Source organism: Abramis brama (genome assembly GCF_963993115.1).
Source record: "Abramis brama genome assembly, chromosome: 1".
Lineage (NCBI taxonomy): Eukaryota > Metazoa > Chordata > Actinopteri > Cypriniformes > Leuciscidae > Abramis > Abramis brama.
In genome coordinates this window covers 39,617,942-39,641,113 of record NC_139963.1, presented here as the reverse complement: position 1 = coordinate 39,641,113, position 23,172 = coordinate 39,617,942, and the positions used below count along the sequence as shown (strand labels likewise).

Genomic DNA, 23,172 nt, shown 5'->3' with positions numbered 1-23,172 from the left:
AGAGCTGCATCTATGCACTTCGTGAATGTGCGGGGTGATGGAGCTAGACCCGAATGGAAGCACCCGATATTGGAATTTTTTGCCCCCGAAAGAAAACCTCAGGAACTGCGTCTTTTAGATCTATCATGACAAACCAGTCCTCGGACCTGATTTGAGTCACAATCTGTTTGAGTGTCAGCATCTTGAACCTGAGCTTCTTGACTGTATGATTCAACTGACGAAGATCTAGTATAGGACGCAACCCCCCATCCTTTTTTGGAACAATGAAGTATTGGCTGTAAAAACCCGATTCTCTGTCAGGTGAGTACACCAGCTCTATAGCTTCCTTCGCTAACAGAGCTTTCACCTCTTGCTCCATTACCAGAGACTGCTCGGGATGCACTAACGTGACCAACACCCCATTGTAGCGTGGCGGATGAGAACCGAACTGGGTTCTGTAGCCTTTCTCTACGATCTGCAGGACCCACTGAGATATATTCTGTAGATTCTTCCTGATAATCTACTAAGGGTACCAGTCTCTTGAGACTGGCCTCTGGTGTAACTGGAACAGCCACTTCGGTGACCTGAAGCATACTGGTAGATAACAACCAAAGTGACTGTTTTTGAACCCCCCCCAGAGAGTGCGAGTTTGACGCAGCGTCAAGTTGACATTGCTCTGTGTGCTCGCTGGAGACCACTGCACCCTAAAGCACCAAGGTTGGTGGGGTTGGCAGAACAGCCCCCTGAGGACCCCGAGGTGGAGTGGGCACCGTATACTGAGGTGTACACCACTCCAACCTGGTTGTGGCTGAGGTCTAACCCAAATGGCGTCAGGACCTTTTTTGAGCCGAAGCCTTCTTAGCTTGAAGAACGGTCCTCTGATCCGGCTTCTGCTTCAAAGGCTTCGGCTGAGAGTGTCGGCTCTGCCCCCCTGATTTTTGTAGAAGAGCATGGGATGTGACACTCTCCTTCTGTTGCGCCCTGTATGAGGAGCTAGATGGCTGGGGCTGCTCATGCCCCGCAGCCCCAGGGGTTGGGAGCGGCGAGGGTGGTATTAGTGGGGCATCCAGAAAAAAGGCTCTATCTTTGTCTTTGATTTCAGCTAGATTGAGCCATAAATGCCTCTCAGTGGCCACCAAGGCTGCCATAGACCACCCTATTGCTCTGGCGGTCTCCTTAGTGGCCCTGAGAGAAAGATCTGTTGCCCGACACAGCTCTCGAACTGCATCGGGCCCTACCCCCTCGCTCTCATCCAAATCCCCCAGCAGGTCAGCCTGATATGCTTGCAGGACTGTCATGGTGTGTAAGCACGCTCCTGCCTGACCTGCTGCCGTATATGCTTTCCCCACTAAGCTAGATATACTTTTTAGTGGCTTAGTGGGTAGCACTGGGGCCTTCAGGGATGATGCTGAACCAGGGGCCAGATAGCTGGCTAATGTCTGTTCAGCCCTGGGCATTGTCCCATAGCCATATTCTTTCAACCCCCTTGTATCTGAATAAATATGTACTTGGGGGCTGAAAAGTCGGGATGAATACGGCTTATTCCATGATCTGGATAGCTCACTATGCAGATCAGGAAAAAATGGAAGGCCCCGTGATGGAGATGACACATTAGCTTGACACATTGTGACAAAAAGTGCTCTTCTTATTTGCCTTTGTGACGAGCACCTTGTTTCTCGGCCGGCCATTCAATATTAAGTTTAGCCATGGCACGAGTCATCACCTCCACCAGCTTCTCATATGCAGGGGAAAGAGGTGACGAGTCCTCTTCCCCCTTATTTTCACTTTCAATACTCAGGGCTGGGTTTCCCGAAACCTTCTTAACGCTCCGTCGTTCTTAAGTTACACCTTAAGTTGTACCTTTTCGTTGATACTTGTTTCCCGAAACGTTCTTAGTTAAGTATACCTTCTGTAAGTCATACGTTCGGAAGGTTGGTCTGGACCACTCTTAGCTTTACCTTATCACTGTTGCAGGTCTATGAATATAATTCTGAAGTTTAAATACACCCAGACAGTATTCAATTAGGCTAATTCAAGTGTTTTCATGCAAAGAATAAAATTGTCATTACACTGATTGTTGTTAGATTTTTAATTATATTATTATACAATATTATTAATTTAATTAAAGAGCGCTTTTAAAGGCCAGTGAAAGCATAGGCTACTGTCAGTTAAGTCCTGTTTGGACGCTAATATTGTTTCTCGTGGGCTCGTACGGTATTTTAAACATTTACAGGGCAAGTCGGTGATTTTAGTGCCGTCCGAATCCATAATATCAGTGTTTTTTCTCACCCAACCCGCGTAAAAATCCCTGGCCAAATTAGTCTACTGTTTTTTTTTTTTTTGACAAACAGGTCGTGTGGTAATTTCCGTTTGAATCAACATCTCTGAGTTTCCAATAAGAGATTCAAAATCTACTGTTTAAATCCTTTTTGATCACTCCCGAGCACCGTATGTAATGCCGCGTTCCAACCTGTAACCCGTGTTTTTCCAACTCGTAACTGGGAGTACATCGTTCTAGGCAACCTGTAACCCGTGTTTTTCCAACCTACCCGTGAAAGTGCACTGGAACGGCAGTCAAACCCGTGACTTCCCACCCGTGAACTCCTACTAGATCGATGTACTCCCAGTTACAAGTTGGAAAAACACGGGTTACAGGTTGCCTGGAACGTGGCATAAGATGTACACTTTTATTACTGAAATGCTGGAAAGTATTTCCAAGAACAATATTTCATCACAGCTCCACCTCAGCGAACAAAAATGGGAAAGAGAATAAAGCACATAAAAAAAATTTAAATGGTTATTATGGTAGCAATATATGATACAATTAAAAAATATGTAGGCTAGGCTATTGGCTATTATAGTTTGGATTATTTTTTATAATATCCCATGAGTCCTACTAAATGCAATTTCAACTATTTCTGAAGTGCTTCTTTTATAAAGATCACTGCTTTCTCACATAAACAGCCCCTGCACGAGAGAATAATTGATTCTGAGCCATCAATATAAAAAAATTCAGCACCATCGCCACGGACAGCACCCGGTAACGTCGCACGTAAGAAGGTTAAGCAGCTTCCTAAGGTATGGTTCGGGGAACACGCTTAGGAAACAACTTTGGTAAGATATATCTTTCAAGTCTTCTTAGCGCGCTAAGAGTGAGCGTTATCAATCAACAGGGCCCAGTTTTCATGCTCCCGCGAAAACTATCCCATCAGGTCCAAATAAACACTGAATCAGGATAAGATAAAAAATAAAATAAAAATAAAAACCTTTTGGAAAGGATGTATTGACTCATTTAAATTTAGTTAATTGTGAATAAAACCGCTAGATAGTGTACATTTAAGACTCTTCATTTTTAAAATATAGTTTTATTTGGGTCTATAAAAGTAAAACATTTAATGATAATAAGCATTTCACATATTTCTATGTACACTAATTAAATAAAACATACTGTCCGCCTCGTTCGTCGTTTAGCCTCAGTTAACGATTCTAAAATTATTTTAGAACTCATCCATCCGTTAGAAATCACATTGCAGGTATTAACTGCATGTGTAGGCCTATATTCAAATATTTCATCATTAAATTATACATTTTTGTATACATGTAATGTTTGTAGTTTTTTTTTTTTTTTTAATTCGTCATTTAGGATAAATTCTGACCATAAAAAAAAATCAGAGTCGTCATTTTATGACATAAATTAGCCTACTTATTCAGAAACAAAGGTATATAAAAAATGTTTTACTCTTCAGTTTTGACTATATGGAACAGCAAAAGTGCAGCCATATGCTTTTAAATGGAATATATTATAAAGTAGTTTAAAGAATTAAGAAATTCAGAGATGGCCACATTTCAGTTAGATGAGTTAGATGTGTTTTAACTTTAGAGTTAAACGTGTTAACTCGAAGAAGAGGTGTAAAGTTACAGCATAACCTATAAGTTTAACTTTACACCTCTTCGAGTTAACACGTTTAACTCTAAGGTTCTAACTCATCTAACTGAAATGTGGCCATCTCTGAATTTCTTAATTCTATAACCTTTGTTATTTGGCATATTGTAATTATCTTTTTTTTTTTAAAACTTATGACAAAACAGCTCATAATAGAATTTGGCCTGCTGGAACTTGTATTGTTGTTTTTACTATTTCATAATAATAAGAAGGTTCTTCCTCACGTTCCCTATACAAAAATATTGTTCAAGCATAATATTGCAGCTAATTCACTGTTTTCTCTTGATAAAATAAGTTGCAAACAAATCTGCAAACAGAGAAACTGACAGACTAATAAATAATGATATTATTAAAATAGATAAGAGTGTCAGCTTATGGAGGCTGCGATAAATTTAATTTCTTTTATCAATGAATTCAAGCGGTTAACACCCACAGTCTGCAAATCTATTACAACTGTCTTTTAGAGGGCTTATTTGTAAGAAGTTTCTGACTCATTAGGTCTTGAAGAAAAACTCACTAAGAAATGGTTAAAACCCCAATATGATGTTGTTAAAGAACAGGATTATTTTCTTAATTTGCCATCAATATATATATATATATATATATTTATTTTTTAAGAGTTTATATATATATTGATTTATTTATTTTAGTTTATATTTATGATCATAGACTATGATCAGTGTGTTTTGTGGAATAAATGGGAGCAAACAACATTAAAGTGCTTTTAGCATTATTTTATTGATCTTATTGTATAAGAGTTAGATCTTTGTGTGAACAGCTCCGTGGGGTGCGATCTTCTGCAATACAGCTGGTGTTCATTGGTGATGAGACTCTAGTGGTACTGTCTGCCCAGAGCGGACACGACCACGCTCAGGAACTTCTGCCAAGCCTCCTGGACGTCAGCATTGAAACCAGAGGGGCCGAACTTCATGGCAGCGCACACGGTGATACAATCAGCGAGAAGCTGTAGAGCAAGAGATCTATTAAGTGGCTGCTTTTTTTCGGTGATGAATGTATTCAACATAATATGCAGCACAACAGTTTTTGTATGTCGTGCGCAAACCTACCTTGAAGTTGTCTGGATCCACATGCAGTTTCTCAGAGTGCATCACACTGAGCGCGGCATAGGTGGCCTTGATGTTGTCCATGTTCTTGATGGCTCTCTCCAAACCTCCCATCACAGTCCTCCCGTGAGCTGCCACCTTGGCGTTACCCATGATTGCAGCGGGGCTTGACAGGTTGCCAAAGGTCGAGAAATATCTCTGAGTCCAGGGATACACGATCAGACACCTTAAAAGAACAGAAGCATTAGAGAAACTGTGTAGCTGATATCATCTAACAGAGGGAGTCCTGATAGAATGCGTCTATTAATAATCTGGTTCAGTTATTTTACCTGGACAAGGCCTGAGGTCCAATTTCATCGACATTGAGTTTTCCCCACAGGCCTGCGATGGCAGCTCGCTCTGCGTCTGTCCACTCAACCATGTTTACGCTTTAGGATGTCCTTAGGTGCTTGTTTAAGTCCAATAGGAATCACTAGCAGAAATTCAGAAACCGAAGTACAATTTATTGATGTCTGATGTCTCCGCCCATTAAAATATGCAAAAGTCTTATTGGATAATTTATCTAAGCAGGTGACGCATATGTGTCTGGACCTCACTGATCGGACCCTGTCCAAAAAGTTAGTAAGTAAACATGAACAAGCATTTTTTTTTTTTTTTTTTTTCATCAAATATATGCATAACGAATTTTGGTTGTGCCCACAATGATCATGCCATTATTCCCCAAATATGCCCCACTGTTATAGGGTTAAAATAAATAGTTTGTTTTCAAAACAAACAAACAAACAAACAAACAAATGTTCATACATTTAAATAAAATGTGGTTGTTTTCGGTGAAATACCTACACTCACAAAAAAAAAAAAAAAAATGCATTTTTATGATTTACGATTTTCAATTGTAGCCTATAGTAAAATTTTATCAAATCGAATAATACTTAGGCTACATGTTATTCATATTATGGATTAAGAATTTTAAATGAGTAAAAACCGAGCTTAATAAAACATTTTGTATAAATCTTAATGGAACAAGGGAATGGACCATTTAGTGTGATTCGTATTCGTAGATTCATAAAACAATTTTTTTTTATTTTTTTTTAAATGTATGAATACGAATCACATAAACTAAATCCATTCCCTTGTTCCATTTAAGTTTATACAAAATGTTTTATTAAGCTCTATCTCTATTTTTCTCATTTACAATTCTTAATCCATAATATTAATAATATGTGAGCATTATTCAATTAAATTAGATGGAATTTTACTATACAATTAAAATTTCGTAAATCTTAAAAAAAGGGTTATTTATTTATTTTTATTTTTTTGAGTGTAGGGAACAGCACCTTTCCAAATTGGTATTTTGATTACAATGTATAAAAAGATTAATGCAGCTATTTTGCAAGCATATTTAGTTGATAATGATTTTGAAATAAACTGTATGATTTAGAATTCATTTTATTAGAAATGCAACCATTTCTCAACGTTATAAAAAAAATCGGGTATTTTAGGTTCAGTTCATTTAAACAACGTGTTAATTATGATTCATAAGTTTAAACAAGAAATTAAATATTTATTTATGATCAATTGAAAAAAAATATGAAAAAATAATTTCATATTTGTCATTGAATTGTCATTTAATTTACACACACCTTTGAAAAAAAATGCGTATAGAATACGTAGAAAGAAAATCGTTATCTTCATTAAACAAGAAACACAAAATTGGCACGTTTTTGATTGGACACCACAGGTTAGAGATCAGCAGAAAAGCGTTGAAGAGGTGTGGTTTGGATCGATTGCATGGGTGTGCCCGTCTTTAGTTTTATATAAAAAGTGGAACAAAATCCCGTTTTCGCCAACACCGTTTTTTCTGAAGACGATTTAACTTGAGAAAAAAAAAGATGAGTCTCTCTGATAAGGACAAGGCTACGGTGAAGGGCATCTGGGCTAAGATCAGCCCTAAGTCCGATGAGATCGGCGCTGAAGCCCTCGGCAGGTAATACTGACCTATTGTCTTTCTATTTAAGTTAAGATTATTAACGGACTTTTATAGAAACGTGTTAAATAAATTTGCTAAACAACATGAAAAGTTAATGTTTTTATCTCTTCTACATTCAAGCCTAATGTTTAGATTACCTAAATGATTATTGTTATTAATTTCTTCTTCAGAATGCTGACCGTCTACCCTCAGACCAAGACCTACTTCTCTCACTGGGCTGACCTGAGCCCCGGCTCTGCTCCAGTGAGGAAGCACGGTAAGGTTATCATGGGTGCAGTCGGCGATGCCGTTTCAAAAATAGACGACCTTGTGGGAGGTCTGGCCGCCCTGAGCGAACTTCATGCTTTCAAGCTGCGTGTCGACCCGTCCAACTTCAAGGTACACCAAAACAACAGCACTACAAGTCTACCCAACACTGACATGTAGTAATAGCCTAATCATGGTAATGTGTTTCTCTTTATTCCTTTTCTAGATCATCGCACACAACATCATAGTGGTTATCGCCATGCTCTTCCCTGGAGACTTCACCCCAGATGTTCACGTGTCAGTTGACAAGTTTTTTCAGAACTTGGGCCTGGCTCTTGCTGAGAAGTACCGCTAAACTTCCAGTGGGCATCCATGGGCAAGACTGTGCGGCACCCCTAACCAACTCATGCATGATGTCTGAATAACATTTCTCAATAAAAGGCACAGAACTGAATGAGTCAAGTCTTGTTTTTATCCATTAACCTGTATTTTATCATGTCGATCGTGTGTTCTCAAGGGTAAACGCTACACGATATAGGCCTACTCAATATGACATCAATCAATCAATCAATCAATCAATCAATCAATCAATCAATTATGACTTTTTCTTTTTAAATGACCTAAATCTAGGGGTAAAGCAGGGTTAACTTACCTTTATCAGTTACAAAAATGCGGCCGGGAAAAGTTCATTCAATTCAGAGATAATGTTCATGGTTGACATCAACTGAGCGAGCTAGAATCCAGAGTACTGGGAGGTTGAAATTACAGAGATATTCTAATAAAGATGAAGAACATGTGCGAATCACAATAGTACTATTATATATATGTATATATATATATATATATATATATATATATATATATATATATATATATATATATATATATATATATATATATAATAGTACTATTATAGTTAAGATGCAAAAGCCTTTAAGTGCCATCTGAAATTTTCTTCTAGAATGATCATTTTTATCAAGCTTGAATATTTAAGTTCAATAATTTCACTTAAAGGGATAGTTCACTTTGAAATAACATTTTGGTATGTTTTAGCTTACCTCAAGGGCATCCAAGATGTAGGTGTCTTTTTTTCCGCAGAAGTTTCAATTTTGATATTTTTAGGTCAAACCGTTCTTGTCTGTCAGTCATATAATGCAGGTCTATGGTCACCACCTCAAAGAGCATGCAATCCAAATTAAAACAATTCCACATCGTCCAAATTAAACAATTCCCCATCGTAAGTACACATTGATGGCCTAAGACACGAAACAAGCGTTTGTATGAGAAAACGAACAGTATTTATATCGCAGCCGCGTCCAAGTGATCTGAGGGCGCGGGCGGGTATAGATATATACACTAGATGTCGCCTTGGCTACGGTTTCGTTCCAATGAACTGCAGTAGCCAAGGCGACATCTAGTGTATATATCTATACCCGCCCGCGTCCTCAGATCACTTGGACACAGTACATTGAACTGTGAATAAATAGTATTTCATCCAAAAATTTCTAAAACTGGCTCATAGTTGATTTCTGTGAGTTGTTCTGTAAAGGAATATGTCACTCACTTTCACTTTCTTTTATTCACTCACTTCTTTTCATTCACTCTGTCAAGGGGACTATATATATATAGTCCCCTTGACAGAGTGAATGAAAAGAAGTGAGTGAATTGAAACTGATGAACACCTGATAAGCAGAATCACTGAAGGACAGAGAAACAAGAACAGAAAAAAGAGAAACACAAGAACTAGCTGACTTCCAGCCACCGAGTGTGAAACCAGTTTACGATTATTTCTTTCATACATGTACAAAAGTTCTTGTTGAGAATTAACAGATATTTAATTGTTGATATTTAATTGAAAATAATAAAGTTTGTTGTCACCATGATGGAGATCAGTATTTGTTTTAGTTGGTCTCTTGACCCTTGACTTTATAACATTAGTTTATCTCTGGCTGCTTTAACTGTGTGTTTATAAAATGTTATGTATATGTTATGGCAAGAAAAAGCCAAGAGGAAGATGATCAGGTGTTTTAGGCTGTTGAGATGATGCCATAATCATCCTGAACGTCTGATTCTCTGATCACATCCAGTATATAAGCTTTGGAATTATGGGAATTTAATATTTATGATATATCTGTGTTTCTACAATACAGTGTATCTCTGTTGCTTTGGTTGTGCATGATGTGTTAAAATAAATCATCATTGTAACTCATTGCTGTAGTTTCACAGTGGTAGTAATGTAACACTTTTGATACAGGATTAAACTCTGAATGAGGTTAGTGATTGAACAGGTTATATGATGATTTTGGCATCATAATCAATATAACTGCAATCATTCACTAACCATGTGTGTATGCACAAGTGTGACCTGCAAAAACACAATTCAAGCAGCAAGAAAAAAACTAATGTTAAAAATTCAAGAGTCCCAACTAAAAGCAAACACTGATCTCTATAATGGTAACTTAAAACATTTTCAATTAAACATCTCAATAACAACTTCTGTAGATGTATGACAGAAATAAAGTCATACTGGTTAATAATAAGTGTAATAATGTGTAATGGCTGGAAGGCAGTTGTATTTCTTGTGTTTCTCTATTTTCTGTTCGTGTGTTCCTCTTTCCTTCAGTGAATCTGCTTGTTAACAGCAGGTGTTCATCACTAATGCTCAACAATCACTTACATATTCCCTTAATTATTTCACTGCAACACTGTGTCAATGTTAATTTTACTCTTTGTAGTGTGGATTTTCCTGTGGGGTTCAAAGGGTTAATAGTGTAAGATAAAAAGACACACCCACAAAATGTATTTTAACAGTAATAAACTCTAAGTTTCTAAAAGAGGTATATAGTTTACTGTAAAATTTAGTTTTTTGGGTCACCATTGTGCTGAAGAGTAGAGCCTGTGCTTCAGTCCAGAAGAAGATCTACAAACACTGATGATATGCTGCATGTTGCTTTATTTAACAGGCGGTGACTGTGTAGTTGCTGGTCCAGTGGAAATCTTTTTATGTACAATAGTTTTTTAGTGGCCTCAAATGAAATAAGTTCACAGTAATATTTTGCTCACATTATTAATGCATTATACATTTTAGTTAATACATTTAAATGACAGTTGGTCAATTTAAGGCAGTCTGGTTCTGCAAGTGAAATTAGTTAACTCGCGTTTTAATTTAGTGCATTTTTACAGTAACATACTGTAGATTACAGTAAAGAACTGTACAATTAACAGTAAATTACTAGCAACAGTGTTGCCAGTATTTTACTGTAAAAAAAAAAAAAAACCTGGTAAGGTCTAACAGTGTAGTAATATAGCAACCTTTTGGCCATGTTGTTAAAACGTTTTTAGAAGGTTGGGTGTGCTGACGTTCTGTGTTTGCTGGGTAGGCCTATATATTTAAGAGTAAACCAACCAAAAGTTTGTGAGCTATTTAAACAGACAGTAGCCTAAATATCTACAATGTAATGTTCCAACTCTTTGTTTTCTGTTTTAAAATTCAAAATTAGCGTGGTCGGTGTAACAATTTATCACGGACTTCTAAATCTTAAAATGTCAAGTGACCTTTATTTAGCTATATAGCCTATAGCTTGTTACAAAATTCAAAGCAGCTTTACAGTGATAACAGGAAAATGATTCAATAAAGTTCAGCCGAACAACTACACTATTTTCTTTTAGAGGCTGCTATACCGCCGAAATGATGCAAACTGTGATGCTGGACAGTTTGCATCATTTCGGCTGTATAGCAGCCTCTAAAAGAAAATAGTGTAGTTGTTCGGCTGAACTCATACGTATATGAAGGGTAATTGAAATGTAATTGATTCCATATTTCTAATAACTGACATAGGCTATTGCCAATAACTTTCCTTCCAAGAACTACACAAATTAGATATAATAATTACAGACTTTATTAGAAAAAGTTAATCGTTATTGCACGACACTTTTAGCTTGGCTGGTCAAGCTTTCTAAAATACTAGACATTTTCTATTATAGGTCTAGCTTGAACGGTGATTCCTGAAATCCCCTTGTCGCTGCAATATGCGGATGAACAGATTTCCTGGAGCCTTCCGTGGTGCGATGGCTTTAACGAATTTCTTCTTTGTGCGTTCACATTCAGATCATGTCGTTCTTCGCTCACATATGGCAAGCCATTTTTGCTTAAAATGTTCCCAGCGTTACTTTTTACAAAGCGGTGTGTAGCCTACTGATGTATTTCCTCAGTTGAAACCACATTTCTTCTGATGTTCATTGTTTCTTTGATGCTATAAATTAACATTTCTGCTATGGTAAAACACACATAGACAATAACCCATTTAAAGAAGCTCTCCATTTGAATTTAAAAGATGTTGTTTTAAACCAACATCACATTGTAACATTAACTCAATGCCATCACCATTGATTTATGGATGAAATTTAAAACAAAAATTCAACATTAATTGCTGGAGCAAAAGAGATGTTGATTTAATACAGTTAACATTGACACATTAACATTATTTTGATGGTTGCTGTCTATCTGGGACCCTAATCAAACACACCTGAACCAGCTAATCAATGTCTTCAGGATTACTAGAAAGCTACAGACAGGAGAGTTTATCAGGGTTGGAGCAAAACTCTGCAGGACAGTGGCCCTTCAGGACTGAGTTTGCCCATCCCTGGTCTAGAGGGTCTGTTTTGTTTGTCCAGGTTTGGGTTGTTCAGCCTATGTTAAGGTTATGTTACCTGAGTTAAGTTCTGTTTAGTTGACCTCTTTTATGGGCCCAGAACTTTCTGTTATTCTATAAATTAGTGTTTTTTGTTTGTTTTTGTAAATAAAAACCTATATTTTCTTGAAAACCTATTTTCTGACTCCTCATGCCTGCCAGCTTGGTCTCTCACAGTAAATTTATAACATTATTTGTCCATTATAACAAAGTGAAAGCAAAGTGGAAGCCAACTCCATATTAAACCCTACGGATTAAGAATGGGATGTCATTAAAGTTCATGTGCTTGAAAAGGCAGGCATCCCAAACATTTTTTCTTTGTCAATATATTGTATATTACTTTATTCTATCAAGATTTCAAAAGCCAATTGTGGCCGGACTGTGGCCAAGTAAACAAATAAGTAATTAGGCCTATTAATTTGAGACCACATGTAAAGCCTTTGGGCATTAGGCAATAATGTTCTCGAAAGGAATCAGTGGATGTACTGCCCATAGTGGACTGAATAGCAAAGGTTTCAAATATGATGATATTATCATGTAGCCAGAGGTGTAAAGTCCAGGTTCAGAAAGTAAAAGTCCTCCTCAGTATTTTGTTCCAATCACCTGAATTAGCCTAATTACACCACCTAATTAGCAGTTTTTCAGCCAGTAGGTAGAACTAATTAGTGAAATCAGCTGTCTGAGGTCATGGGTGGAATAAACATATGGCAGGACTTTTACTTTCTGACCCCTGGACTACACCTCTGCATGTAGCATATGCCTACTTGTAATAATATAAAAAGTAACATGTACAAAGGTTATGAATATATAATAATACAAATTATGGGGTATATTGGAAAAAATTGAATTGAGAGAGAGAGAGAGAGAGAGAGAGAGAGAGAGAGAGAGAGAGATTGGCGTCCCCTGCTGGTTAAAGTGATTAACTAATTCTGTGTAATTTATATTTATTATATTAGCAAAATTAATAGACGTGAACAGCAGAGGTCGCTAAAAGACTTCGTTCTGTGATGCAAGACATTTCTATTGTAGGCTTGTACAATATAAAGTTACTGCGAGGTTATGGGAATATGATATTGCAAAAGTTGCCTATGTTCAGATACAAAGCCTAGCATACTGAGCCTAGCATACTGAAGAATTTTTTTACGAACGTTGCAAATAATATTCAATGTAAATTAAGGAGACAGTCTATTGATATTGATTGTTTGATAAACAGTTATTCAAATAAAATTGTTATTTAGGAAACTGTAATGTCAAATACATACGTCTCTATATGCTATTCGATTTCGTAATCATTCTGTAGTTTGCAACTCTGTTCAGTTATTCAGTTATTGATCAGTTATTTGTCTAAGTGGTGGAGATATGAGAGAATATCACTTCTTCTCAGATACTAAATTCTGTTCAGAATTGTCCAATGTACAAAAAATATTAATTCATATGCATGTATTATTTATTTCCATCATATACAATCTATGACATCCGATAACATTGTTCTTTAAAAAACGTTGACATATTAAAATATGGTAGGCTATAAACATGATGCAGTAGTCTCATACGGCCTATTGTTGTTTCAGTTTTTTTTCCAGCAAAATATTGTTTAGTTTTTGTAGATATTAGAAAAGAAAGTAGACTATGATATGCATCTGTTGGATGGACGTGGTTGAAACAACCCACAAACTTATCACCCAATAGCCTGCAGGGGGTGTGGTGACGAACCGCATTTAAAAGTGCATCTCTGAAACTCTCTCTTCACAGGATTCTTCAGCTTCTGTTAAAGGCGTTTAGTCTGAACATCTAAAGTCGGAAACATGGTTGAGTGGACAGAATTTGAGAGGGCCACCATCCAGGACGTCTTCTCCAAGATTAACTACGACGTCGTTGGTCCCCAAGCCCTGGCAAGGTATTGAGTCTTAGCAATACTTTAAGGCAGGCAACTAGTTTCGAAACTGTGCTCTGATAAAATGATTTCTTTTCATTGTGTTTCGTAGATGTCTTATCGTGTACCCCTGGACCCAGAGGTACTTCGGCAATTTTGGAAACCTCTACAACGCCGCTGCCATCATGGGAAACCCCATGGTTGCTGCTCACGGTAAAACTGTGCTCGGTGGTCTGGACAGGGCTGTGAAGAACATGGACAACATCAAAGGCACCTATGCTGAACTAAGTGTGCTGCACTCCGAGAAGCTCCACGTAGATCCTGATAACTTCAGGGTAAGTTTGACGCTCAAGTAACGTTCATTAATAGGCTGTCTTGTTCTGGCTTCATTGTTCACGTATCTCGTCTGTGTATATATCACTGCTCTCTGTCCTCCCACAGCTTTTGGCTGACTGCTTAACCATCGTTGTTGCTGCACAACTGGGTGCTGGATTCACACCTGCAGTCCAGGCCGCTTTTCAGAAATTCATCGCCGTCGCGGTCTCCGCCCTTGGAAGACAGTATCACTAGATACTAAACCTGCTTGTGCACAGAGGATCATCTGATGTTTAGAATATGATTTCTGAGTTTAAGCAAATAAATATTTAAATATTCAATATTCAGTGCATTATGTGTTCTTTCATATTCGCATGAATTCACTCTTTGTGTCTTTGGGATTGCTCCTGCTGCAGACAACCTTTGACATGAAAATAAAACAAACCTTGGTAAAAACTGTCTCTAACAGATAATCATATATTAAAATAGGCAGCAAGTTCGTGCATACGAACACCTCTCATAATAATATTGGTGAAATAACCGGTAACACTTTATTTTGATAGTCCACCAACAGATATTCTGACTATAAGTAACTTGGCAACAACAATTCAACTTATTCTACTAACACCTAACCATAACCTAACAGTCTACTGACAGTCTACTAATACTAATGAGAGTTAGTTGACATGTTGTTGCAAAGTTACTTATAGTTCATAGAATGTCTTAAGTGGACTATCGAAATAAAGTGGAACCAAATAGCTAAATAAATTCAGATTAGTCCTATTTCAAGTTTTAATTAAACAAACGCACAAAAGAAAATGAACCACTTTATGTAGGCCCTACAGGATATAATACACATTCTGTCAAATAATGTCCTCAACATTGCATTGTGCCATTCCAAACTAAAATTAATTTATATTTATACAGGGTGTTGAAATATATTTTCAGAGAGGTAAGAGTTTCACCGTTCATTTAGCCTTTACTAGTCCAAGGAGCTCATTAGAAATAGATACAAATTTAACACAAAGACAAATATCAGCTTTTCAATGTTCATTGAAAAATCATGATAATATTAGATGTTTTAATCGTCTACGATACAAACATAACCAAATACAATTTGCTCGTTGTTTCAGAGTTCACCGATGATGTTATTTTGATCAAATAGAATAATACGAATGATAATAATTTGATTTCAGGAAAAGTCCGTTATTTTAATAATGAGGGTTATGATGGTAAAAGTGCTGATTCATAACCTAAAGGCCAAAGTAATAATAATAATGATAATAATAATAATAATAATAATAATAGAAGAAGAAGAAATTTGAATGTATTTTAATGGAAATTAAATAATAGAATGCACCAAATGAACAGTTTCGATGGGGTTTAACCCTAGTAATATTAGGTTTACATATTGCACGTTGAAAAATAACTTTAAATGTTCTTTCCGAGCGAGAGACGCCTCATTTGTTAAATATAAAAATTGTTTACCATTGACGCAAAACAGAGCAGATTTGTTATGGGTTTATTAAACACGAATTTAGTTTTCAGCTTAGTTTAAAAGTCCATCTGTCTTGTACAAATGGTGTAAAAAGTACCGAGAAATTGTTTATCAATTAAATTTAATCAATATAATTTACTCCATTAAAAGTCACCCAGACAGCAACGTGTCGGCCCAGATCCGGCCCACATCTGGAGCCTGTGGAATCCACGTGTACCAGATGTGTGCCGGATTTGGGATGACATGTTGCTGTCTAGGAAGTATCAAAAAAAATTATATATATGTATATATATATATATATATATATATATATAATAAGACTGGTAATTAGAATTATCATTTGGACTTCAGGTTGACTAGTTTATTTGTTCTTGAAGTATTCAAAAGAAAATATCTGAGTAAGCTATTGTTATATGTGCATATTAATTTCAGCAATAGCTGATTTTATTTGATATTCAAATTTCGAATACTGTTGTAATACTAATCGTTCGGTCGTGACCATAATTTAAATTAAATAAGTTATAATTAAACTTATAATATTATTTATTATAATGAATAATAAACGTATAATAAATAAATATATTTATTATATTTATAATATAATTAAATTTATACATTTAATTTATAAATATTAAATGTATTATATTTATAATATAATAAATATTATAATTATTTATTATAATATAATTTATAACTTACAAATAAGTTATAATTAAAATAAACTGCATGAGACGTCCATATCTGTGACTATATTTTAAACTGATATTGATTTCATAATTTATTTTTAATAAAAGTTTAACGACAAGAGCTCAGACCAACAGGCAAAATATTTTTTTAATAAGAGAATAGATTTATGTTGTAATGATCAATATTAGGCTATGTTAAAATACACAAGCTATGCTTAAGGCTGATAAATTATGAAGCAATGTCTGGTCTCATGTTAAGGTTTTAAAGTTTAAAGTTGTTTAAATGTATTTGCTTGTTTATTTTTGTGGTTGGTTATTTTATGTTTTATTGTATTTTAAATGCCAGATTTGTAACCAAAACTGTTCATACTGAGTAGCCTAGCTATGTGAGGAAAAACAACATCACTTTCATGTTCATGATGGCAGTCTTATAGAATGTATTAAACAGTTATAAACAATATTTGTGTTCTGATATTATATTTCGTCTCTCTTCATTTGCTGATTGTCTTCTTGTTATGACAACAAGCGATACTGACACTGACAGGTTAATGACTTAAAAATATGCAGCAAAGACGTTTCGTTAAGGTTTTTCATACTTTATTGCATCATAATAAGACAGAAAGTTTATACAGGCATCCGTCTGGTCATGAACAACCACGCGCGCTCATCTGTACTTCTCGGCCAGAGCCAGAGACAAAGCAGAGAGGAACTTGTCCATGGCAACATGGGCCTCGGGAGTGAAATCGGTGGGGAACAGAATGGCCAGAACCACGAGTATGTTGTGGGACAGAATCTATGGGAAAACACAGACAGCGAATTCAGGTTACCGCGACTTCGAGAGTATATGACAAAATTAAGACGAACTTTCATGCTTTTACCTTGAAATTGGCGGGATCAACTCGCAGCTGGAAAGCATGAAGCTCGCTGAGGTTCAGAAGTCCAGAAGTAAGGTCATCGATTTTGCTGACAGCCTCACCAACGCCACCCATCACAGTCTTCCCGTGCTTCCTCACTGGAGCAGAGCCGGGACTCAGGTCTTTCCAGTGAGAGAAATAGGTTTTGGTCTGTGGGTAGACCGCCAGCATCCTATAAGCAGACACGTTGATTTGAATTTCAGATACACACCAAGAGAAAACAATAAGCTATGACTATTAGCATATTGCAGCACACAATAATAAACCTTACCTAGAAAGAGCATCATGTCCGATATCGTCGGCTTTTCCTGAGATCTTGGCCCAAAGGGCTGTGACGGCAGCTTTGTCTTTGGCAGTGAGACTCATCGTGGAAGGATGACTTTAGTTTGCAGAAAGCTTCTGTAGACTGCTGACAAGAGGACTGGCTGTTTTATACTGCCATCAGAAAGAAACACCCAAGACCCTCCTCACACCCCCAAAGATGACTTATCAAGCTTTGGTAGACTTATCAACTTTTGAATGCCACACTATAATTTTACTATATACTTTGTAAAGCTGTATTTTTTATTCACCTTCATTGAATTAACTAGCAATTAATTTAATTGAAGTTAATTTAATAATTTACCATCATGTAATTAATTACAATATTACAATATAGCTGCATGCCGACATGACGTGCCCATGCAAGCACTGGCGCCACCAACACCCGGTGGTTTAAGACTTTAAAAAAAAATCAAGAGTGTAAAATAGACACTCACACTAAAACACACATTCTTATGTGGACATACATATCACTGTTCAGGAGTTTGGTGTGTTGAATAAAACCATTAATTCAGCCACAATCTAGAAAAACACACACAAGCAGGGATTAGAGGACTGAAGGAAATAGGCCTTGAATTTATACAAATCGTGGCACAATCCAAAACATATTTCGGGGAATAACCTTTCACAGGTAAGACTGAATAGTCTAATTGTTTCTGGTTGTAGGCCTATTATGTATTTGGTCATAACATTATGTTGGCAGCTGTTGACCACCACAGTCATACTATAGCGATAATGCTATAAAGGTAAGACTTTACAAGTTCGCATGATTCTTATGAAGTCTCAGCTTATATAATGTTATAAACTAAACTAAATCTCAAGTGAGTCTTGCGTGCAGTGCAGTGAGCACGTGACTTTGACAGGACATGTCAGGCTTTCAGAATTAGAGACAGAGCTAAACCCAGCCCGATATCATGTTGGCTAAACCATGTCTTCAGTTACCCAACTAATCTCAAAAGAATAGGCGATTTTATAGCTTGTCATCAAATGGTGGCTCATTTATATTTTTCTTCCATTTATATTTGTCTTTATCCAGTGGGAGCCAGGACAACACTAACATCGAGGAAGGGAAGAGAGCCTGACATTGGACTGTTCTCTGAATTTCCCTTCTGTATTTTACTTAGGCCTATAGTATATTATTGTAATGCTCACTATTTTAGTTACTAATTTTATTGACAGTTATTCGACAGTTAAAACGATTTGATGTTATTATTAGTTGTCACACTACTTCTATAGCCTACTATAAACAAAAATGTCAGCGAAAATGAAGAGGCAGAAATGTACAAAAATATTCTTTCAAAGGCTATGCATTTATCTATATGCAATCGATAGCCTATCCTCCGATTACAATAATTGTTCTTTAAAAAATGTTGACTTATTAAATTAAGTTATTAACAGAATTCAGTGTCAGTTGGCCTATTGTTGTTTCAGTTTTTTCCTTGCAAACTATTGCTAAAATTAACTGTTTTAAGTATAGTCTTTGTAGATATTAGAAAAGTAAGTAGGCTATGATATGCATCTCTTGGATGGACGTGGTTGAAACAACCCACAAACTTATCACCCAATAGCCTGCAGGGGGTGTGGTGACGAACCGCATTTAAAAGTGCATCTCTGAAACTCTCTCTTCACAGGATTCTTCAGCTTCTGTTAAAGGCGTTTAGTCTGAACATCTAAAGTCGGAAACATGGTTGAGTGGACAGAATTTGAGAGGGCCACCATCCAGGACGTCTTCTCCAAGATTAACTACGACGTCGTTGGTCCCCAAGCCCTGGCAAGGTATTGAGTCTTAGCAATACTTTAAGGCAGGCAACTAGTTTCGAAACTGTGCTCTGATAAAATTATTTCTTTTCATTGTGTTTCGTAGATGTCTTATCGTGTACCCCTGGACCCAGCGGTACTTCGGCAATTTTGGAAACCTCTACAACGCCGCTGCCATCATGGGAAACCCCATGGTTGCTGCTCACGGTAAAACTGTGCTCGGTGGTCTGGACAGGGCTGTGAAGAACATGGACAACATCAAAGGCACCTATGCTGAACTAAGTGTGCTGCACTCCGAGAAGCTCCACGTAGATCCTGATAACTTCAGGGTAAGTTTGACACTCAAGTAACGTTCATTAATAGGCTGTCTTGTTCTGGCTTCATTGTTCACGTATCTCGTCTGTGTATATATCACTGCTCTCTGTCCTCCCACAGCTTTTGGCTGACTGCTTAACCATCGTTGTTGCTGCACAACTGGGTGCTGGATTCACACCTGCAGTCCAGGCCGCTTTTCAGAAATTCATCGCCGTCGTGGTCTCCGCCCTTGGAAGACAGTATCACTAGATACTAAACCTGCTTGTGCACAGAGGATCATCTGATGTTTAGAATATGTTCTTTTGAGTTGAAGCAAATAAATATGTGAATATTCAATATTACGTGCATCATGTGTTCTTTTATATTCGCATGAATTCACTCTTTTTGGGATTGCTTCTGCTGCAGACAACAGTTGAGTAAAAAATCAAACAAATCAAATATTGATATAAACTGTTTCTAACAGATCATCTTATAGTAAAATAGGCAGCAAGTGGGTACATGACCTGATCCGTATACTTCTCATAATAATACCAACGGTTGATCAACTTCTATTTAAAAAAAAAAAAAAAAAAAAAATATATATATATATATATATATATATATATATATATATATGTCAAAGAATGTCCTCAACATTGCATTTTGCCATCTCAAACTAAAAGTAGGCCTGATTATATTTAATATACAGGATGTTGAAATGCAAGTATAGCCTACCCTACACTTTTTCAGAGTTTTAGAGTTTTACAGTTCATTTAGTACCTAGTCCATGGAGCCATACAAATATTAACACAAATACAGAAGACAAATATCAGCTTTTCAATGATAATGCGAAAAAATCATGATAACATTTGATGTTAGCATAACTAACAAACATAACCAAATACAATTTGCTCGTTGTTAGAGAGTTCACTGATGATGTTATTTTGATCAAATAGAATAATAAAAATTATACTTCATACTTGACGCAAAACAGAGATCATTTGTTCCATGGGTTTGAAATCATATTAAAGACAGATTTAGATTTGCAAACGTCTTTCATCCTCTTTTTAAAATGGAAGTCCATCTGTCTTGTACAAATGCTGTAAAAAGTAGGCCTATAGAGAATTTGTTTTTACATTTATCAGTTAAATTTAGTAACTATAATTTATTCCAATAAAAGTCAAAGAATCTCAAACAAATACTTTAAGTAAAAGTGTATAATCGTTTGTAGCCTACTTATAGTTGTGTATATTTGTTCTTAAAAAAGAAAAAAAGTAGATTTCATAATTTTTTATTTATTTTGATCAGAGTCCTCTCAATATATACAGTTGTATAATCGCAATTCAACCCCCATTGCAAATCAGGTTTATTGGCAAAAAATTCTGACTTTCAGCTCTTTGCAATGAACAAATCAAACAAAAGTAATTGAAATAAGGCAACACAACAAATTTTTAAATTGGTTTCCCCAAATTCAGCTGATAATGCTTGTATTAAGAAATCCATGTTCATTGGATGGCAGTTCTAATTTATTAAATAGTCATAAATAATTTGTGTTCTTATGTGAGACTGCGCCGTATCTCTCTCCATTTGCCAGCCTAATTGTCTTCACTTTATGACAACAAAGCGAAGTTTTAAAACATAATTTACTGAAAAGCAGACACTGACAGGTAAAGGCCCAGGTGAATAGGCTAAAAAAAAAAACTAAAAACTAATAGGCAATAGATATCACCATACTTCCCCAGTTGATTGATTACATTCAAAATTGCAAACATTTCTGAAATGTTGTTTAAATATGCAAATGAAACAGGTTTATGGCTTGAAAAAATATGCAGCAAAGACATTTAGTTAAGGTTTTGCATACTCGTTTATTGCATCATAATAAGACAGAATGTTACAGGCATCCGTCTGGTCTTGAACAACCACGCGCGCTCATCTGTACTTCTCGGCCAGAGCCAGAGACAAAGCAGAGAGGAACTTGTCCATGGCAACATGGGCCTCGGGAGTGAAATCGGTGGGGAACAGAATGGCCAGAACCACGAGTATGTTGTGGGACAGAATCTATGGGAAAACACAGACAGCGAATTCAGGTTACCGCGACTTCGAGAGTATATGACAAAATTAAGACGAACTTTCATGCTTTTACCTTGAAATTGGCGGGATCAACTCGCAGCTGGAAAGCATGAAGCTCGCTGAGGTTCAGAAGTCCAGAAGTAAGGTCATCGATTTTGCTGACAGCCTCACCAACGCCACCCATCACAGTCTTCCCGTGCTTCCTCACTGGAGCAGAGCCGGGACTCAGGTCTTTCCAGTGAGAGAAATAGGTTTTGGTCTGTGGGTAGACCGCCAGCATCCTATAAGCAGACACGTTGATTTGAATTTCAGATACACACCAAGAGAAAACAATAAGCTATGACTATTAGCATATTGCAGCACACAATAATAAACCTTACCTAGAAAGAGCATCATGTCCGATATCGTCGGCTTTTCCTGAGATCTTGGCCCAAAGGGCTGTGACGGCAGCTTTGTCTTTGGCAGTGAGACTCATCGTGGAAGGATGACTTTAGTTTGCAGAAAACTTCTGTAGACTGCTGACAAGAGGACTGGCTGTTTTATACTGCCATCAGAAAGAAACACCCAAGACCCTCCTCACACCCCCAAAGATGACTTATCAAGCTTTGGAAGACTTATCAACTTTTGAATGCCCCACTTTATTTTACAATATACTTTGTATAGCTGTATTTTTTATTCATTTTTATTCAATTATCTAGCAATTCATTCAATTGAAGTCAATTGAATACCATCAATCACTGGCGCCACCAACCACCCGGTCAAGAAAAAAACAAGAGTGTAAAATAGACGCACACTAAAACATATTCTTATGTGGACATAACACAGATCAGGAGTTCGATGTGTTTATAAAACCAAAAATTCAGACACAATTCAGAAAAACCCACACGGCAGGGATTAGAGGACTGAAGATAGCCTATGCCTTGCAGCCTTGGGTTTTTACAAACCTTGGCACAATCCAAAACATATTTCGGGGAATTACCTTTCATAGGTAAGACTGAATAGTCGTTTCTGATTGTTGGTCCTAACATCATGTTGGCAGCTAGTTGACCACCACAGTCAGACTATTAATAGCTAGCGATAATGCTAGTTAGTAAGCTGAGACTTTAAAAGAAATGGAGTTTATATGATTCTAATGAAGTCTCAGCTTATAATGTTATAAACTAAACTAAATCGCAAGTGAGTCTTGCGTGCAGTGCAGTGAGCACGTGACTTTGACAGGACATGTCAGGCTGTCAGAATTAGAGACAGAGCTAAACCCAGCCCGATCTCATGTTGGCTCATGTCTTCAGTTACCCAACTCATGTCCAAAGAATAGGTGTTTTTTATTTTATTTTATTTTTTAAGCTTGTCATAATCGTGGCTCGTTTATATTTTTCTTCCATTTATATTTGTCTTCACCCAGTGGCAAGCAGGACAACTCGAACCTCAAGGAAGGCTGAAGAGAGCCAGTCCGTGGACGTACCTCCTGTATTTTACTTAGGCCTATAGCCTATGTTATTGTAATACTCACTACTCACTACTTCAGTAACT

The 23,172-nt window shown here is 36.7% G+C and overlaps 6 protein-coding genes across 6 annotated transcripts; 3 read left to right on the top strand and 3 right to left on the bottom strand.

Moving 5' to 3' along the window:
• Positions 1–4,641: 4,641 nt before the first annotated feature.
• Positions 4,642–5,505, bottom strand: LOC311082993 (hemoglobin subunit beta-2). The gene is made up of 3 exons (XM_084114235.1): positions 5,316–5,505; positions 4,990–5,212; positions 4,642–4,886 (listed from the first exon to the last, which is right to left on the bottom strand). The coding sequence occupies exons 1-3, from the start codon at positions 5,405–5,407 to the stop codon at positions 4,755–4,757; spliced, it is 447 nt and encodes a 148-aa protein (XP_083970361.1). The 5' UTR covers positions 5,408–5,505; the 3' UTR covers positions 4,642–4,754.
• A 1,267-nt stretch (positions 5,506–6,772) lies between these two features.
• Positions 6,773–7,676, top strand: LOC311083066 (hemoglobin subunit alpha-like). The gene is made up of 3 exons (XM_084114317.1): positions 6,773–6,973; positions 7,147–7,354; positions 7,449–7,676. Exons 1-3 carry the CDS (start codon positions 6,879–6,881, stop codon positions 7,575–7,577), a joined length of 432 nt encoding a protein of 143 aa, XP_083970443.1. The 5' UTR covers positions 6,773–6,878; the 3' UTR covers positions 7,578–7,676.
• Positions 7,677–13,651: 5,975 nt separating this feature from the next.
• Positions 13,652–14,442, top strand: LOC311083028 (hemoglobin subunit beta-like). The gene is made up of 3 exons (XM_084114277.1): positions 13,652–13,810; positions 13,899–14,121; positions 14,228–14,442. The coding sequence occupies exons 1-3, from the start codon at positions 13,719–13,721 to the stop codon at positions 14,354–14,356; spliced, it is 444 nt and encodes a 147-aa protein (XP_083970403.1). The 5' UTR covers positions 13,652–13,718; the 3' UTR covers positions 14,357–14,442.
• A 2,424-nt stretch (positions 14,443–16,866) lies between these two features.
• Positions 16,867–17,593, bottom strand: hbae1.1 (hemoglobin, alpha embryonic 1.1). The gene is made up of 3 exons (XM_084114404.1): positions 17,471–17,593; positions 17,164–17,371; positions 16,867–17,078 (listed from the first exon to the last, which is right to left on the bottom strand). The coding sequence occupies exons 1-3, from the start codon at positions 17,563–17,565 to the stop codon at positions 16,950–16,952; spliced, it is 432 nt and encodes a 143-aa protein (XP_083970530.1). The 5' UTR covers positions 17,566–17,593; the 3' UTR covers positions 16,867–16,949.
• A 1,544-nt stretch (positions 17,594–19,137) lies between these two features.
• Positions 19,138–19,929, top strand: LOC311083045 (hemoglobin subunit beta-like). Its single transcript, XM_084114295.1, has 3 exons — positions 19,138–19,296; positions 19,385–19,607; positions 19,714–19,929. Exons 1-3 carry the CDS (start codon positions 19,205–19,207, stop codon positions 19,840–19,842), a joined length of 444 nt encoding a protein of 147 aa, XP_083970421.1. The 5' UTR covers positions 19,138–19,204; the 3' UTR covers positions 19,843–19,929.
• Positions 19,930–21,418: 1,489 nt separating this feature from the next.
• LOC311083107 (hemoglobin embryonic subunit alpha-like) lies at positions 21,419–22,157 on the bottom strand. Its single transcript, XM_084114392.1, has 3 exons — positions 22,023–22,157; positions 21,716–21,923; positions 21,419–21,630 (listed from the first exon to the last, which is right to left on the bottom strand). Exons 1-3 carry the CDS (start codon positions 22,115–22,117, stop codon positions 21,502–21,504), a joined length of 432 nt encoding a protein of 143 aa, XP_083970518.1. The 5' UTR covers positions 22,118–22,157; the 3' UTR covers positions 21,419–21,501.
• Between the last annotated feature and the right edge of the window lie 1,015 nt (positions 22,158–23,172).

Bases quoted from the DNA above. Each gene is read 5' to 3' on its own strand.
- LOC311082993 (XM_084114235.1), bottom strand. From the start codon at position 5,407: ATGGTTGAGTGGACAGACGCAGAGCGAGCTGCCATCGCAGGCCTGTGG. The intron at 5,213-5,315 runs GTAAAATAACTG...TGTTCTTTTAAG, and splicing joins GGACCTCAGGCCTTGTCCAG to GTGTCTGATCGTGTATCCCT. The intron at 4,887-4,989 runs GTAGGTTTGCGC...CTTGCTCTACAG, and splicing joins TGGATCCAGACAACTTCAAG to CTTCTCGCTGATTGTATCAC.
- LOC311083066 (XM_084114317.1), top strand. From the start codon at position 6,879: ATGAGTCTCTCTGATAAGGACAAGGCTACGGTGAAGGGCATCTGGGCT. The intron at 6,974-7,146 runs GTAATACTGACC...TTTCTTCTTCAG, and splicing joins GGCGCTGAAGCCCTCGGCAG to AATGCTGACCGTCTACCCTC. The intron at 7,355-7,448 runs GTACACCAAAAC...TTCCTTTTCTAG, and splicing joins TCGACCCGTCCAACTTCAAG to ATCATCGCACACAACATCAT.
- LOC311083028 (XM_084114277.1), top strand. From the start codon at position 13,719: ATGGTTGAGTGGACAGAATTTGAGAGGGCCACCATCCAGGACGTCTTC. The intron at 13,811-13,898 runs GTATTGAGTCTT...TGTGTTTCGTAG, and splicing joins GGTCCCCAAGCCCTGGCAAG to ATGTCTTATCGTGTACCCCT. The intron at 14,122-14,227 runs GTAAGTTTGACG...GTCCTCCCACAG, and splicing joins TAGATCCTGATAACTTCAGG to CTTTTGGCTGACTGCTTAAC.
- hbae1.1 (XM_084114404.1), bottom strand. From the start codon at position 17,565: ATGAGTCTCACTGCCAAAGACAAAGCTGCCGTCACAGCCCTTTGGGCC. The intron at 17,372-17,470 runs GTAAGGTTTATT...GTCTGCTTATAG, and splicing joins GGACATGATGCTCTTTCTAG to GATGCTGGCGGTCTACCCAC. The intron at 17,079-17,163 runs GTAAAAGCATGA...GTTTTCCCATAG, and splicing joins TTGATCCCGCCAATTTCAAG to ATTCTGTCCCACAACATACT.
- LOC311083045 (XM_084114295.1), top strand. From the start codon at position 19,205: ATGGTTGAGTGGACAGAATTTGAGAGGGCCACCATCCAGGACGTCTTC. The intron at 19,297-19,384 runs GTATTGAGTCTT...TGTGTTTCGTAG, and splicing joins GGTCCCCAAGCCCTGGCAAG to ATGTCTTATCGTGTACCCCT. The intron at 19,608-19,713 runs GTAAGTTTGACA...GTCCTCCCACAG, and splicing joins TAGATCCTGATAACTTCAGG to CTTTTGGCTGACTGCTTAAC.
- LOC311083107 (XM_084114392.1), bottom strand. From the start codon at position 22,117: ATGAGTCTCACTGCCAAAGACAAAGCTGCCGTCACAGCCCTTTGGGCC. The intron at 21,924-22,022 runs GTAAGGTTTATT...GTCTGCTTATAG, and splicing joins GGACATGATGCTCTTTCTAG to GATGCTGGCGGTCTACCCAC. The intron at 21,631-21,715 runs GTAAAAGCATGA...GTTTTCCCATAG, and splicing joins TTGATCCCGCCAATTTCAAG to ATTCTGTCCCACAACATACT.